Genomic DNA, 15,005 nt, shown 5'->3' with positions numbered 1-15,005 from the left:
TTGTTCCCCATTGTGACAAATCCCCTGTTAAGAACATGGAATGGCACCGCACTTTCTTTCATAAATCATAACCACAGAAAAATATATTGCTATTTTGGACTAAAGATAACATAAAATTTAAAATGTTTAATTTACCTTCACTTCGTTTAGTTTGTCAGTACTTTAGTACCAATGTCTTTCATTCCTTGATTCTGGTTCTACTGGCCTCTAGAATAGACTACTGCAATATAATTTACTTAGGTTGCCTTATATTTCACATCAAAAAACTCCAATCTGTCCAAAATGTGGCTATCTGCCTTGTATCCATCTTGGCTGAAGGGGTTTGAACATTTGACACTCAATATAGAGTTTTGAAGGGGCATACCTTGATAAAGCCATTTCTGCAAAACACGTGTCCGTATGCAGCCCCAGTTTCAGTCTGACAAGGCATACAGACTTGAAAGTTAAGTAGAAGAATTTTTTCAAAGAATATTTTCATATTGAATATTGAAGTAAAATTTTAAAAAAAGGTTTAATATCAAAATATACAAAATATACAAAATTAAGACCAATGACGATAAGGGTACAAATTTAATCACCATATGTGGAGTGTCACACAGTGTACTACCAGCGAATTAAAATTCTACCTCTGATGGTCTGACGTATACTATTGTTGAAGTATTCATTTATATATGTATACACAGTGATCATTCATACGGCTTTATAATATTCGCCTTGTATGTCATATCCAGTGTCATGATCATCTTATGCCATTATTGCAGAAATACCATTGGCTCCCTATCCAACTTTTAAGCTTTTGACCCTTAAATTTAAAGCCTTTTGATTTGGTCACTCCCAGTATTTTTCCTCACTAATCATGCCTTACTCACCAGCCCATCTACTATGTTCAATAATTATCGCTTGGTTTTACCAGCTCCCAAATTCGCCCAGTTACAGTCTGCGAGGCATCATGCTTTCTTCTTTGCAGCCTCATTATTTTGGAACTTGCTCCCTTTGCATGTTCATGCTGATCCATCGTTTAAAACTTTTAAGGCCAATCTGAAAGCCTGGCTTTTTATTCAAGCTTTTGACTTGCCCTAAGCCTCATCACTGGTGGTCACTCTGCAAGCTTTGTGCGTGTGAAGGTTTATTTTTTTTGTTTTTGTTTTTTTGTGTGTGTCTCTTCTCCTCTGGTGTGACTGATCACTCTTTCCTATCAAACATATTGTAGTTCCTTTCTTTAACCACCTAGACCTGCTAGTTAGGCATGGCAGTATAGCAAATTTAATAAACTATAAACTTGAAAAAGTACAACTTAAAAAGGGTCCTCATTTTGAATAAGGTTTGTCTATGGTAAACTTTATCAAACATGTAGGGCCATGTTTACTAAGGACCCATAATCTGTAGAGACTTAAGTTACTTATAACAGACTAGCCGTTAAGACCGTAACAATGGGCTAGTTTTTTTGTTTTCCTATGGCCTCCCCCGTCCACCAACCCTGCTCTCTCCCCTGCCCCTCCCCCTATGTCCAGCAACCCTCCTCTCCCCCCTCCCATCCGCTCCATCCACCCGTGTCCATCAACTGTTCTCTACCCTACCCTCCATCCTCGGGCTCCCATCCACCGCGATTGTGACCTCCTGTGCCCTGCTGTCCCCCGCCGCCGCCATTTTGCCATCCCTGCCATCCCTGCCACCGCCATTTCGCTGTCCCCCCCCCCCCCGGCATCACCCCCCTCTTTCCACCGTCGTCGTGTCGTCAGTTCTCCATCGCTGCGTCTGTTTCCCTCAGTTCCGCCCCCTCCTTCCCTCCCTGCTCCCTCCTCCTCCAATTTCCACGCCCAATAGGGAGGAAGGCTTGGACATGGGCGTGGAAATTGGAGGAGGGAGCAGGGAGGGAAGGAGGGGATGGAACTGAGGGAAACAGACACAGCGATGGAGAACTGACGACACGATGATGGCGGGAAGAGGAAGGAGACGCCGAGGGCGACGGTGAAATGGTGGTGGCGGGGACGGCAAAATGGTGGCGGCGGGGGACAGCACAGGGCAAAATGGTGGGGTTTGGACTTCTACACTCTCAGCGTTCCGACTCTACTGCGCATTTGCAGGTGAGTCGGTCACTTGCCGTTTATATGTTTGATAATTCAAAACAATGCCTACCATGTCATGAAGCTGACAATAATACATATCTAGAATAAAACACCAATATGGACAAAGAATGTGTTTCCTGGTGATTTCATGTGTACAAAAGTCCTAGGCCTGTGAGCTGACATCTGGATATCCATTATTGATATATTTATACCAGAAATGTTCCAAATGCTTTAATTGGCTGTCATTTGTCTAATAACAGTTCTAGATGCACCGAAAGAAATCTCCTTCTCTGACATCACTGACAACTCAGCCACAGTCAGCTGGACAGCCCAAAAGATCCCGGCAGATAGCTTCAAAATCTCATATGTTCCTGTTACTGGAGGTAAGAGCCAAGATTCTAAAGAAGACAATTTAGAGGGGCATTTTCAATATGACGTCTAAATCTGGTTTTGGATGTTTCAGGAAAAACATCCAGAAAGCCAGTGGTGAACACAGTTATTTTCAAACCAGAAAAGCATCCAACTTTTTGTTTCAAAAATAGCCATTTGCTAGATGGTTTTGAGCGCAATGCTTATATCTTTTAGGACCAAGGGAAAAATGCACAAAAACAAGCCATTGAGATGTATGGAGGCCAGCATACTTAGTAGTCTGGCCACACAGACATCCCAGCAGAGCAGTCAGGCACCCCAGAGCGTGCTGCAGTGGACTTCAAATAAAACATCCCAGGTACACAGCTCACCCCCTTAAATTGTGTGGGGAGCCCTCCATAACTTACCAAAAACCTAGTGCACGCAACTATACACCACTACAATAGCCCTTATGTCTGCAGGTGTCACCTATAATTGGGTACAGTAGGTTTTGGGTGGGTTTTGAAGAGCTCACATTTTCCACCACGTGTACCAGTTAGAGTGGGATATGGGCCTGAGTCCCCTTCTCTACAGTGCACTGCAGCAACCACTAGACTACTCCAGGGATCTGCTTGCTGCTCTGATAGGACTGGCTTTAACATCTGAAGCTGTCATAGAAGCTGGTATGTACTGTGTCTTTCACATCTTGGGGGGAGTGGTCAGTAATCATTTGGGGGGTCATACCTTAATCCCTCCAGTGGTCATCTGGTCATTTAGGGCACCTTTTAGTTACTTAGGGCCCTGTTTACTAAGCCGCACTAGAGGTGTGTTAGTGTTTTTAGCATGCGCTAACTGTAGGCTCCCACAATATTTCTATGAGTGGCTACACAGTTAGCATTCGTTAATTTTGAGCACACGCTAAAAACACTAGTGCACCTTAGTAAAGAGGGCCCTAAGTTGAGATTGAAACAGGTCTAACTTTTAGCCCTGGATGTTTTTGCTTTGTTCCATTATGACAGAAAAACATCCATGTTTTAGGAACATTCAAATCCCACCCCTAACGTGCCCACATGTGATTTGCACACACTGCAGGGAAAAATGTCTCAAATCTGAATTTTGAAAAATTGTGATTTGGACATTTTTCAGAGAAACACGACCAAATGTCACTCTATGCTATTTTTGAGACATTTTTCTCTTTTGAAAATGAGCCCCTTAGCCTCTCAGGCTAATGTCATTGACTTCGTAAATTCATCTTGCAGCAAGATAGTCTTGCTTAAGTTTTACACGGAGGGTTGATCAAACTCAGGTTTTCCTGACATCCTTTTTTATAGAGATGTGTATTTTTAACAAATACTTGCCTATTTACATGTCTTAAAAATTTTAGTGCATGTAAAGTTGATTGAACACGCATTAATCTAAAACTTAGGAGCCATTTTACAAAACTGCAGTAAAACATTGTCTGCGTTAGTGAGGGAGCATGGAACTGCCACATGTCGAGGCCAGTTGTTACCGCAGCTGGAGGTCGTTATGGCTACCAGGCTTCAATACGTCTTTGCAACTCTAAAATCCCCATTCACTCATCAATGTTTTCTTCTGTACAAGGTGTTCCTGTTACTGTGACAGTGGATGGAACCAAGATACAGACCAGATTGGTGAAATTGATTCCAGGTGTCATGTACACTGTCAGTGTTGTCTCTGTTAAAGGCCGTCATGAAAGTGATCCCGTTTCAGGAACATTGACAACAGGTATGATGACCAAGGCTGAAGCCTGCCTACAGAGCAGATAGACAAAAAAATATTCAACACTTCCATAGAGGCTTTCTCAATTAGAGGTGGCTTTGAGAAAATTTTGTTAAGTTACTCAGTGGCTTTGGTTTATTAGAGTCAAGTGAGGTAATCATATTTTTTTACAAACCCTTCTCCTTCTTCCAGAGTGTTCCAGTACTTGGGGGCCCCCTTTTGAAAACAGAGTTATAAGTTTCAAAAAAAAGAACACATTTCAGTGTCAATTATAGAATTAGGACTTTATCAACCATAGTATCACTGAAAAAAACCAGAAGTGGTCCATTAACCTCATCTTACATCTTGTGTGTCTCAGCTTTTAAACATGCCCTGGTAGGTACATGATGAGACGTTTATTATTCCTATAGCAAAGTATATGATTATTTTCTGTAGTCTTGAACTGCTAGAGACTTAACTGCATTAAAATATATGCACCTATGCTGAAAGGAAGATGTCTGGCATGGAATTGAGGACAATTGAAGTAAGAATGACTAAAGACTGGAAAAAACTGTTTCCAGAGAATAAAGGAAAGATTCCTTTCAGACGAGCTGCCCTAAGCATGTTGAGACTCTACGAGTTTCCAAACGTGAGTCCAAAAAATTTAGACTCTGCAGGAAGCAAAGTAATGATGCAAATATAAGCCATTTTTTAAAGATTCTTTTCTCTAAATGTGGAAATAAATTATTAGTGTAAGATTAGATAAGTTGTTTTGTATTTCACCGTATCACTGCCAAAACATTTCTACTAAAATGCAACATAAAAATCATTCAATTCAATGTTTAATTATAGTAAAGAAGCATAAAATACATCATAAAAATTAATAAAATACAATAAGCAAAGCATAAGAGAATTTATAAATTAACCATCCTAACACACCAATCTTTCAACACTTATAGGGCTCCTTCTACCAAACAGCAGTAAAAGGGGCCCTGTAGTGGCATTGGCACACAGGTTTTGTTTTGTGTTTTTTTTAAGGAAGGAAATGGCCATGCAGTAAGCTAAACACTTGCCACACAGCCATTTCCTGGGGGAGCCCACCAGTAGGCCGGCAGTAACTGGGCAGCGCGCACATGGTAATGTGAACATGCTAACTGATTAGCACAGAAATGCCTTCTCTTTGCCCACAGACACTCTCCTTCTAACAAAAATTTTAAAATATTTTTTAATGCACAGGTAGCTTGCACAGATTTGGAACTTACCACAGGACGCTTGAGTGTATCCTGCAGCACGTGCACGCTAGCATTCTAATGCCAACATTAGTGCATGGCCCAATGGCATAGCTACAGGGGGCCACAGGGGCCTGGGTTACCCAAATTGGCTCTGGGGCCCCCAGTTTGGCTGGCGGGAACCCCAACCCCTGCCAGCTAAAGCGTTTGTCCCGCACTGGTCTCACATTGCCTGGCACCCTGCCCTGTTTTCAGTCGCTGTGCATGCTCGTTTTAATGAAACTGAACATGTGCAGTGGTGGTTGGGGGAAGCAGCAGCGGGGGCGGAAGTGGCAGTAGGAAGGCGGAAAGGCAGTAGCAGCTGCGGGGGGGGGGGGGGGGGGGATGGAAATTGATCGCGGGAGGGCGGTGACGGGGAGGAGGACAAAATGTGCCCCCCCTCTTGCTGAGGTCTGGCTATGCCCCTGGCATAGCCATTAAAAGAAAAAAAATCAGAAATATGATATTTTCTGGCTTCTGTAAAAAATGTCTTAGTGCATGGGAAAAACCCATGCAAGAATGCACTGAAGCGCTGCGTACGACAGGTAGCACTATAGAAATGATTTGTATTAGTAGTAGTAGTAAAGCCACTTTTTACCCCAGCTTAGTAAAAGGACCCCAAAGATAACTGTCCCTGATGAAGGCACTTATTATGCCAAGGATAAGAATACAGTGGGAAATGGTCTATGACCCTCCAAGGACAAAACATGTTAGGCTGATGGACAATAATTAAGACAAAGTTTGGACACATACACAGTTAAAGATCACCTTTTTATACCTTTATTTCCAATAAAATTTGGTTGAGCCAACTTAACTTATAAGTTATACATCCTCACTAAGGGGTCTTTTAACTAAACTGCACTAGAATCCAGCCTTTGTGCATTTTAACATGGGACTTTCCCATGCACTAAGTCCAGATTCAGCAGGCTTTTTAAAAATACTTTATTTTTATAAGTAAATTTAAATAATACACCAAGAAAAAACACTTGGTACTAGTGTACTGGAAAAGATGTATTTCCAGTCTAAAACATGCATAGAATTAATATAAAAGTGAAAGTAAATCATTAAAATAAAACCTTAGAAAAGCAAAAGTAAAGGTCATAATATTAGGTGCTGGCAAAACAGAACAGAAAAAAAATATTTTAAAAACACTCCGCCCAATATTCAAAGAGATATAAACAAGCAGGGGGTGTTAATGCAAATCTAGGGGATGAGAAGGAGGATTGGAAGAGGGGTTTATGCAGTTCCAGGGGGATGGGAGGGGGAATCAAAATTGTGGTAGGTGTTGGGATGTGGCCAGAAACCGTTATGCAGGTCCTGGCTGAAAATGAGCCAGGACCCACATAGGTATCTTATGCAGGTCCTGGCAGAATATCAACCAGGACCCACGTTACTTTTGAAAGCTTCCGTAGCTAGAATTAGCTCCAGATATTCATTCCAAGCTGGACCATATCCAGTGCCCGGATATGGTCCAGCCTAGAATATCCAACACCAATTCTGCCTGCAGCAGGCAGCATCTAAAAAAAAACATTGACCATGTGTGTTGAATATTGACCAGACTGTGTTTTAAGCTCCTAAACTATATAAATGAGAGAACAAGTAAAATGAAAAAGTCTAGTGAATAATACAATAAAGCAGTATTTTTTACCTGGAAATCTGCTTGTCCAGCTTATAAAAGCAAACCAATTCAAAACAAAAGGAAAACAACCTCTGTCCCATTTAAAACAAGATTTTCCTGCCAAAATATCATGATGACATCATCACTTAAAAAAAACACTTTTAAAAACTCAAAATACATTAAAAACGCAGTTACCCATCTAAAGGGAGTCTTTGCTCCAGTCAGCCCAACAAAGAAGTAGCTCTGGCAAGATCCTATCCTATCCTCCTGACTGAACTCTTCAGGTCTACAGTTCTAGACCAGTGTTTCCCAAGTCAGTCCTGGAGAACCCCCTTGCCAGTCAGGTTTTCAGAATATCCACAATGAATATGCATGAAAGAGATTTGCACATAATGGAGGCAGTGTATGCAAATCAAGTTCATGCATATTCAGTGTGGATATCCTGAAAACCTAACTGGGCATGGGGTACTTCAGGAACAACTTAGAAAACACTGCTCTAGACCTCAAAGGTGACCTGGTGGGGGAGTGCACTTACGAGAGACTGGGATTATTCTACACACTCCCTTATACCATCTTAGACCCTATAGAATTCTTAAACGGTATAGAAATAAAAATGGGTTTAGATGATGATTGCTAAATCTCTTATCATTCTCAAAATCTATATATTCTTAATCCTTACATGATCTATTATTGTCCTTCCAGCTCTGGATAGTCCATCAGGCCTAATGGTAGTCAACATCACAGATTCTGAAGCTTTGGCCCTCTGGCAGCCAGCCATCGCTCCTGTGGACTCTTATGTTCTTACCTATGGTGCCAAGAATGGTAAGACAATACAATGATTATTCTCTTTCAGTTTGAACAGGTCACTATGGTGATGCTACATTCCTGAACAGCATTGCAGGTGTACATGAAGCTCCTCAGTCTCTATCTATGTGTATTTGCATGTGAGGAGGAAAGAGGAGGTTTCCTCCCTTGAAGTTGAAGTTTGATGAAATGAGGTATTTCGCTCCATGGAATCTAAGCTTCAAGAGTTGTTTAGAATGCTTGCAACATCTTTGAATACTTGGGTATATGTGTGCAATTGTTTGCAGATGTGAAGAAGCATTTTAGGAAAGAGGAATTGATTGGAATTGAGACTTCCAGACTGGGACATTCCAAGTTCCGCTAGTTGTTTGAAAAGGATGTACTACCCATCAAATTCAAATCTGTGCAGTTTACATTGATATAAAATCATGAGGATAAAAATAGGAGAGTGGAAGAGAAACAAAAGGAACCCAGGCTCTCGTTCATAACTTTTCTTCTGTGGTAGCTTACTAGTATCCATTTATGTCTTTGCTATACAGTTCCAGAAAAGACTGAAACAGTTTCAGGAAATATTGTGGAAAGTGAGATTGTTGGTCTTCAACCTGTAACAGAATATACATTGAGGATCTATGCAGTGAAAGGACTACAGAGGAGTGCAATAGTATCCACCACATTCACAACAGGTACAGTATGGATTCCATGCATATTATTATGAAGACAGAATCTCCAGACACTAAGCTATCAAGCTTTGGCACCAGAATGCTCTGGTGCTACAGTAAAATCAGAGTTAGACCACTCAGCTTTAGATCAATTCCTTGCAGAAAAACAATCCTTGATAATTGCCTTCAATTCCCATATGAGGATGGGGGATGCACAAAAGGCAGGGTTAGAGTGAACCATGGGAAATAGGCAGATTTCATTTTGAACTCCCCAAGTCCGCTTTATCTTGTGCATTTTTACTCACGAATTATATGACTAAAGACAGCCACATGCAGAGTTTCTTTGTAACAACAAGCTTGCAAGTCCATGGCTGCAAAGCAATCATTCAAAGCTTCCAAAGTATCGCTAGTGGATCTGCAAGCAGCTTAGGGATTTTTTGCAAAACATGTGGTATACATGCATCCATCACCCTCAAAAATCTAAGAATTCAAATGCTCAAAGCCAATTTTTAATTAAAAACATATTTCAGCACTGAAAATTCCAAATGCACTAAAAAAAATTCCATAACAGATTGTGATTCTGTGGCTTCACAGATCTATCAGACAAAAAAAGATGTCCCATTTAGAGGGTTACTTTATTTCATACTCTGTGATGCTCCTTACCCCAGGATAATTTTTTAACTACTACAGCCATCTTGATTTTGTAGGTCTTGATGCTCCAAAAGACTTATCTGCTAGTGAAATTCAGTCTGAAACAGCGCTCCTAACATGGAGACCTCCACGGTCTATCATTACCGGATTCCTTCTTATCTACGAGTCTGTTGATGGAACTGTCAAGGTACAATACTGGTGGCATATGTTTAGATTTCATGTATAGATAATGCAGAAGCAGGAGACAGGGTAAAACAAAATACTGAATCCATTGGGGAATGGGAGAACCTAATTATCAGATTAGAAGACAGTGATTGAATGAATCTGTTTTTTAAAACTATTTTCAGAATGATTTCTCAAAAAATTAATCAAATTGCCAGATGTCTAGTATTCATATGCTTGTTAACATACCTCGTAATTTTATAACTCTGTGAGTATTTAAAAGAATCCACATTTTCCTTGTGTGGGCTTTGATGAATTTTCAAACAAATATATGCTTGTACTTCTGCTTTGAAAATTAGCCCAAAGAATTTATGCATTTAAACAGTGGGGTGGGGGGGTGGGGTGGGGGGTTCTAGAAAGAAAAATGTTGGAGCTCAAATGCAGAACCATCCTCAAAGGGGTGGACAAATTGAGGTGACCTTTCAATTCTCCAACCCCTCCACTGTAGACCTACCCCCTGAAAGCCTTCCCTTCCTCCCACTTGCAAGAGGCAAAAATGAAAATACAATGCACTTTCCTGCAGGTGCATTATGACATGGGAAAAACACCAGGAATAAGGGAGGTTGAGAGTCAGAGACAAGCTCCACTGCTTCAACCCCAACAGCGCACAAATGCTAACACATATTTACTAGGGATTAGTAGCCAGAAAAGTTTTGTTTTGTGTCATTTGGAGGAATTTTCATTTATTCAGGTTGAGGGCAGGCGTTAGTGGGGGGGGGGGGGGGGGGGGGTAAACAGGGCAGCTGCCCTATGCCCCACAGCTCCAGGAGGCTCTGTGGTCCAGCCATCTCTTCTCCTCTCCACCAGTCAATTTCCTCTTCCCTTCCCGATTTTCTTTAAAAATGTATTTCCCTTATCAGAGGGGCCCCAGCATGGCAGCCATTCTTATAAGCTGTGGCCGCCTCAAAGCTTTCCCTCTTTGCCGCAATCCTCCTACCTCTGACACAATTTCCTGTTTCTGCCTGGGCAGATTGCAGCAGAGAGAGAAAGCTTCAGAACAGGCGGAGGCAGCTTGTGAGGATGGCTGCCGCACTGGGGCCCCTCTGAGAAGGGAAATAAACATTTTAAAGAAGACTGCAAAGTGAGAGGAATGGAAGGAGACAGACTGTGGTGGGGAGAAGGGGAAGAGATGACTGGACCATGTTGTAGCAACGCAGGTGGGGAGTTCTAGGGTGGAAGGATCAGGGGACCCTCCTTAATTTCTACCCTGGACCCCACTATGTCTAAAACTGGCCCTGTTCAGGTTTTTCTGGCCATTTCTGTGCACTAAGTGGAAATAAGGTGCACTATTTCAGAAAGAGGGCTCACTCTTTTCCTGAATTTGCATATGTGTAATAGTTTGCAGAGACACTATCAGGGGCATTTTCGAAAGAGAAGGGCGCCCATCTTCCGACACAAATCGGGAGATGGGCGTCCTTCTCTCAGGGTCACCCAAATCGGCATAATCGAAAGCCGATTTTGGGCATCCTCAACTGCAGTCTGTTTCGGGGACAACCAAAGTTCATGGGGACGTGTCAGAGGCATAGAGAAGGCGGGACTGGGGTGTGCTTAAGAGATGGGCGTCCTCAGTTGATAATGGAAAAAAGAAGGGCGTCCCTGATGAGGATTTGGTCGACTTTACTTGGTCCATTTTTTTTCATGACCAAGCCTCAAAAAGGTGCCCCAACTGACCAGATGACCACCGGAGGGAATCGAGGATTACCTCCCCTTACTCCCCTAGTGGTCACTAACCCCCTCCCACCCCCCAAAAAAATTAAAAACCATTTTTTGCCAGCCTCTATGCCAGCCTCAAATGTCATACCCAGCTCCATGACAGCAGTATGCAGGTCCCTGGAGCAGTTTTTAGTGGGTCCAGTGCACTTCAGGCAGGCGGACCCAGGCCCATCCCCCCCCTACCTGTTACACATGTGATGGTAAATGTGAGCCCTCCAAAACCCACCACAAACCCACTGTACCCACATCTAGGTGCCCCCCTTCATCCCTAAGGGCTATGGCAGTGGTGTACAGTTATGGGTAGTGGGTTTTGGGGGGATTCGGGGTCTCAGAACACAAGGTAAGAGAGCTATGCACCCAGGAGCAATTTGTGAAGTCCACTGCAGTGCCCGCTAGGGTGCCCGGTTGGTGTCCTGGGATGTCAGGGGGACCAGTGCACTACGAATGCTGGCTCCTCCTACGACCAAATGCCTTGGATTTGGACGTTTTTGAGATGGGCGTCCTCGGTTTCCATTATCGACGAAAACCGAGGTCGCCCATCTCTAAGGTTGACGATCTCTACATTTAGGTCGACCATCTCTTAGGTCGACCTAAATGTTGAGATTTGGGCATCCCTGACCGTATTATTGAAACGAAAGATGGACACCCATCTTGTTTCAATAATATGGGATGCCCCGTCCCTTCATGGCACCATCCTTAGAGATGGGCACCCTTAGAGATGGTCGTCCCCATTCGAAAATGCCCCTCCACGGGTTAGCACATGTATGGTGGTTCCACTATTGTGATACGCACTATTATCAGCAAATGACAAAAATCAAAATGTGCTTTCTCGACTCATTTTATTTATTTATTTGCTGCATTTGTACCCCATATTTTCCCACCTATTTGCAGGCTGAATAAATTTTCATTTGGTAATCTCATGCAGCAGTATAGGATATGTTATTGACATTTCCTGTGTTGTTGCAAATGACTGCTGGTCCCTAATATTTATACCTGTTCTGAATCGTGTGAATGTGTAGACACCTAATGTAAAAATAAGTGTGTACATCACAACTCAGCCCTTGTTCTGTATGACAGAGTGCCTAGAGTAAGCCTGGATTTCCTTATTTGCACTCCCTCACTGGGTCACTTGAAGGGAAACAAAGCTAACTTGCCTAGCCAGGAGAGAGGGGTTTAGGCAGAGGGGAAGTTAAAACCCCAGAGTGGGAACAGTACAGGGAGGCCCCAAGGAAGGTAGGCAGCACAAAAGAGGATGGGGTCCAGTTGAAGGGGAAGTTAAAACCCCAGAGTGGGAACAGTACAGGGAGGCCCCAAGGAAGGTAGGCAGCACAAAAGAGGATGGGGTCCAGTTGATTAGATCTGCAACTACCGAAGATCCCTTGACAAAGCTTCTGCTAAACAGGTACCTGTCGGGGTCCAGCGAGTTGATGGAATATCAAGATAAGTGACTGCTTTAAACCTGCCATTTCCAGCATAATTATGTTAAGAATTTGAATCGTGTGTGAAAAACAGTAAAAAATATATATATATTGAAACACTGTTAGTAGAGGACTACACGCTCGCAGAAGCACACATTTGGAAGGAAGGGGGTTTTGTCTGTGATTATAACAGTCACGAGAAGGGTTCCACCCACAACGTGGGTGCAAAATACAAAATATCCCTGTGACAGTATGAGACTTTCCCCTTGAAGCACATCAGTTATACATTCAAGGAGGATATCTACTATTGTGTATTGAAGTAGCTTTATGCAATCAACACGAAGACCAAGCTACAATGTATACACATTTTTTTAAAAATAAAATACACATGTAGCTTCTTTGGAGCAGTGTAAATTTGTACAAGAGCATTTGTGTGCTATTCAGGTCAGTGGAAGAGTCAGTTTTCTAAGAGCAAAGATGTTTCTATGTTGCTTTGATAAAATAGGGGATTTTTTTTCCCACAGATGCTCTGTTATAAAATTAATCTCCTGCCTAGATAATGGATAAGGCATTGTAGATGTCTAGAAATATCCACTCTACAGGCTTGTTTTTTCATGACAATATAAATTGTTTATTATGAGTTCTCCTTTTAATTCCCCTTATAAAAGTTACATCATTTGGAGCCAGAAATGTTTGTATGTTATTTCCTGTGACCATTTATTTATTCAGGCTCAAGGTATGTTACAAGCAGCAATGACATACAAAAATAAAAACATGAAACGACTTTTCCATGATGCAGTCTTTGAAAATCCTCACCTTCTTCTCCCCCCTACAGGAAGTTGTTCTGGATCCTGACACCACTTCATACAGACTGGAGGATCTAAGTCCATCCACCCACTACACTGTAAAACTCCAGGCATTAAACAAAGCAGTGAAGAGCAAGGCTATTCAGACAGTCCTCACCACAAGTAGGAATGTCACAATGTGCTTTCTGTTTCTCAGCCTACAAGATTCAGGGCCAGATGCACAAAGCTTACCTTGCTATTAATGTTTGCTTTAGACTGGTTCTAGCCAGTCTAAAGCAAACGTTTAGGTAGCTAGGAATGCACAAAGGGTTTTTTGTGGCTCTAACATGTGCTGTTAGCAGCCACCGAGAACCCCATGGAAATGTACTCTAATGAGCTCATTCATAATCAAATGTGTATTCTATAGGATGCACAGCTCCAGAGCAGCCCTAATTTAACGAGGAAATTTTATGACTACTCTGGAGCTGTCAGAGAGGAGAGAAGCACACGCAGGAAGCTATAAAGGCTGTCTGCTTGTGCTTCCTACCTCTCTCCTCCCGGCACCCTCCCCCCTAAATTTTTTTAAAAATTTTCCCTGGTGGTCCAATGGACCACAACACCCCCCCCCCCCCCCGTGACCTCCTTAAATGGTGTTTAGCCCTGCCCAGTGCATACCAGAATGCACTGGGCAGGGCCTGGGCACCACCATTTTGTTCCAGGCAGGCCCGAGGCAGGAAGGGGGAGCCGTTGCTCCTCCTCTCTTGCCTCCACCTTGTAGTAAGGTACAGGAAGTGGCGGGGGGTGGATCAAGTGCTGGAGGGAGGGAGGGAGGGAATATGTGCCTGCACAGGGAAAGGGGTTTGGTCCACCGGACCACCAGGAAAAGGCTCTGGGGTCATGGGGTGATCGTAGTCCACTGCACCACCAGGGAATTTTTTTTAGAAAAGTTACAGGGTCATGTTGGGGGGGGGGGGGTCATGGTCCACTGGACCACCAGAGAAACTTTAAAAAAAGACTTGGGGGGTCAGGGTCCACTGGACCACCAGGGTAACAGTGGGGGTCCAGTGCATCAGAGCTGTCAAATGGATTTGACAGCAGTGTCAAATCCATTTGACAGCTCAAACTCGCAAACAGCGAGGATGCACAAAGGGGGATCCCTACAGCTCATTTGCATGCAATCCCCTTTGTGCATCGCTGGCCGTTAGCGATTCGCTAAATTTTAGCGAGGCAGCCATATTTTACAGCTGCCTTTGTGCATCGGGGCCTCAGTTTCTAGACAAGAAGGGGGTGATTTCAAAAGGATCTAGCCAGGTAATTAGGATTGTTAGCTCACCCAGCTCAACTGAGCAGACCAGTCTAGTTCTGATTTGGCATGCATGGAGTTGTAGTTCTGATTATCTATGGGAACTTGATGTGACAATGAGAACTGCAACTCCATGCATGCAGGGGGGCAGATCCAAAATGGATCAAGCTGTTCAGTCAACCTTGGATGACTTAGCAACTCTAGGTAACTAAGGACTAGATCCAGTCACATAACAATTAACTGGTTGGTATTCAGCCAGCGGTGGTAAGCATGTTTTAAAATACTGACCACTGCAGGCAGAATTAGCCCTGGACAGTTAATATGGGCCCGGCTGAATATTGGCTGGGATCAACATAACAATTGGTACTGCTGGTACTATGTATATGATAACCAGGGAGAGGAATTCTGAAAACGTTCTACCCATATAAATT

At 43.0% G+C, this 15,005-nt stretch overlaps 1 protein-coding gene across 4 annotated transcripts in view; it reads left to right on the top strand.

Annotated features, from left to right (window-relative positions):
* TNC (tenascin C) overlaps nucleotides 1–15,005 on the top strand; it is a 222,745-nt gene that overhangs the window by 182,507 nt on the left and 25,233 nt on the right. For all 4 annotated transcript variants that reach the window (XM_030207149.1, XM_030207147.1, XM_030207146.1 and 1 more), the window contains 6 exons: nucleotides 2,327–2,449; nucleotides 4,017–4,160; nucleotides 7,722–7,841; nucleotides 8,363–8,506; nucleotides 9,190–9,320; nucleotides 13,322–13,454. In XM_030207149.1, the coding sequence (XP_030063009.1) occupies nucleotides 2,327–2,449; nucleotides 4,017–4,160; nucleotides 7,722–7,841; nucleotides 8,363–8,506; nucleotides 9,190–9,320; nucleotides 13,322–13,454 (795 nt within the window). The remainder of the gene's footprint in view (nucleotides 1–2,326; nucleotides 2,450–4,016; nucleotides 4,161–7,721; nucleotides 7,842–8,362; nucleotides 8,507–9,189; nucleotides 9,321–13,321; nucleotides 13,455–15,005) is intronic.

This window comes from Microcaecilia unicolor, chromosome 6, assembly GCF_901765095.1.
Source record: "Microcaecilia unicolor chromosome 6, aMicUni1.1, whole genome shotgun sequence".
In the NCBI taxonomy this organism is placed as follows: Eukaryota; Metazoa; Chordata; class Amphibia; order Gymnophiona; family Siphonopidae; genus Microcaecilia; species Microcaecilia unicolor.
This window is presented reverse-complemented; position numbering and strand designations above follow the sequence as displayed.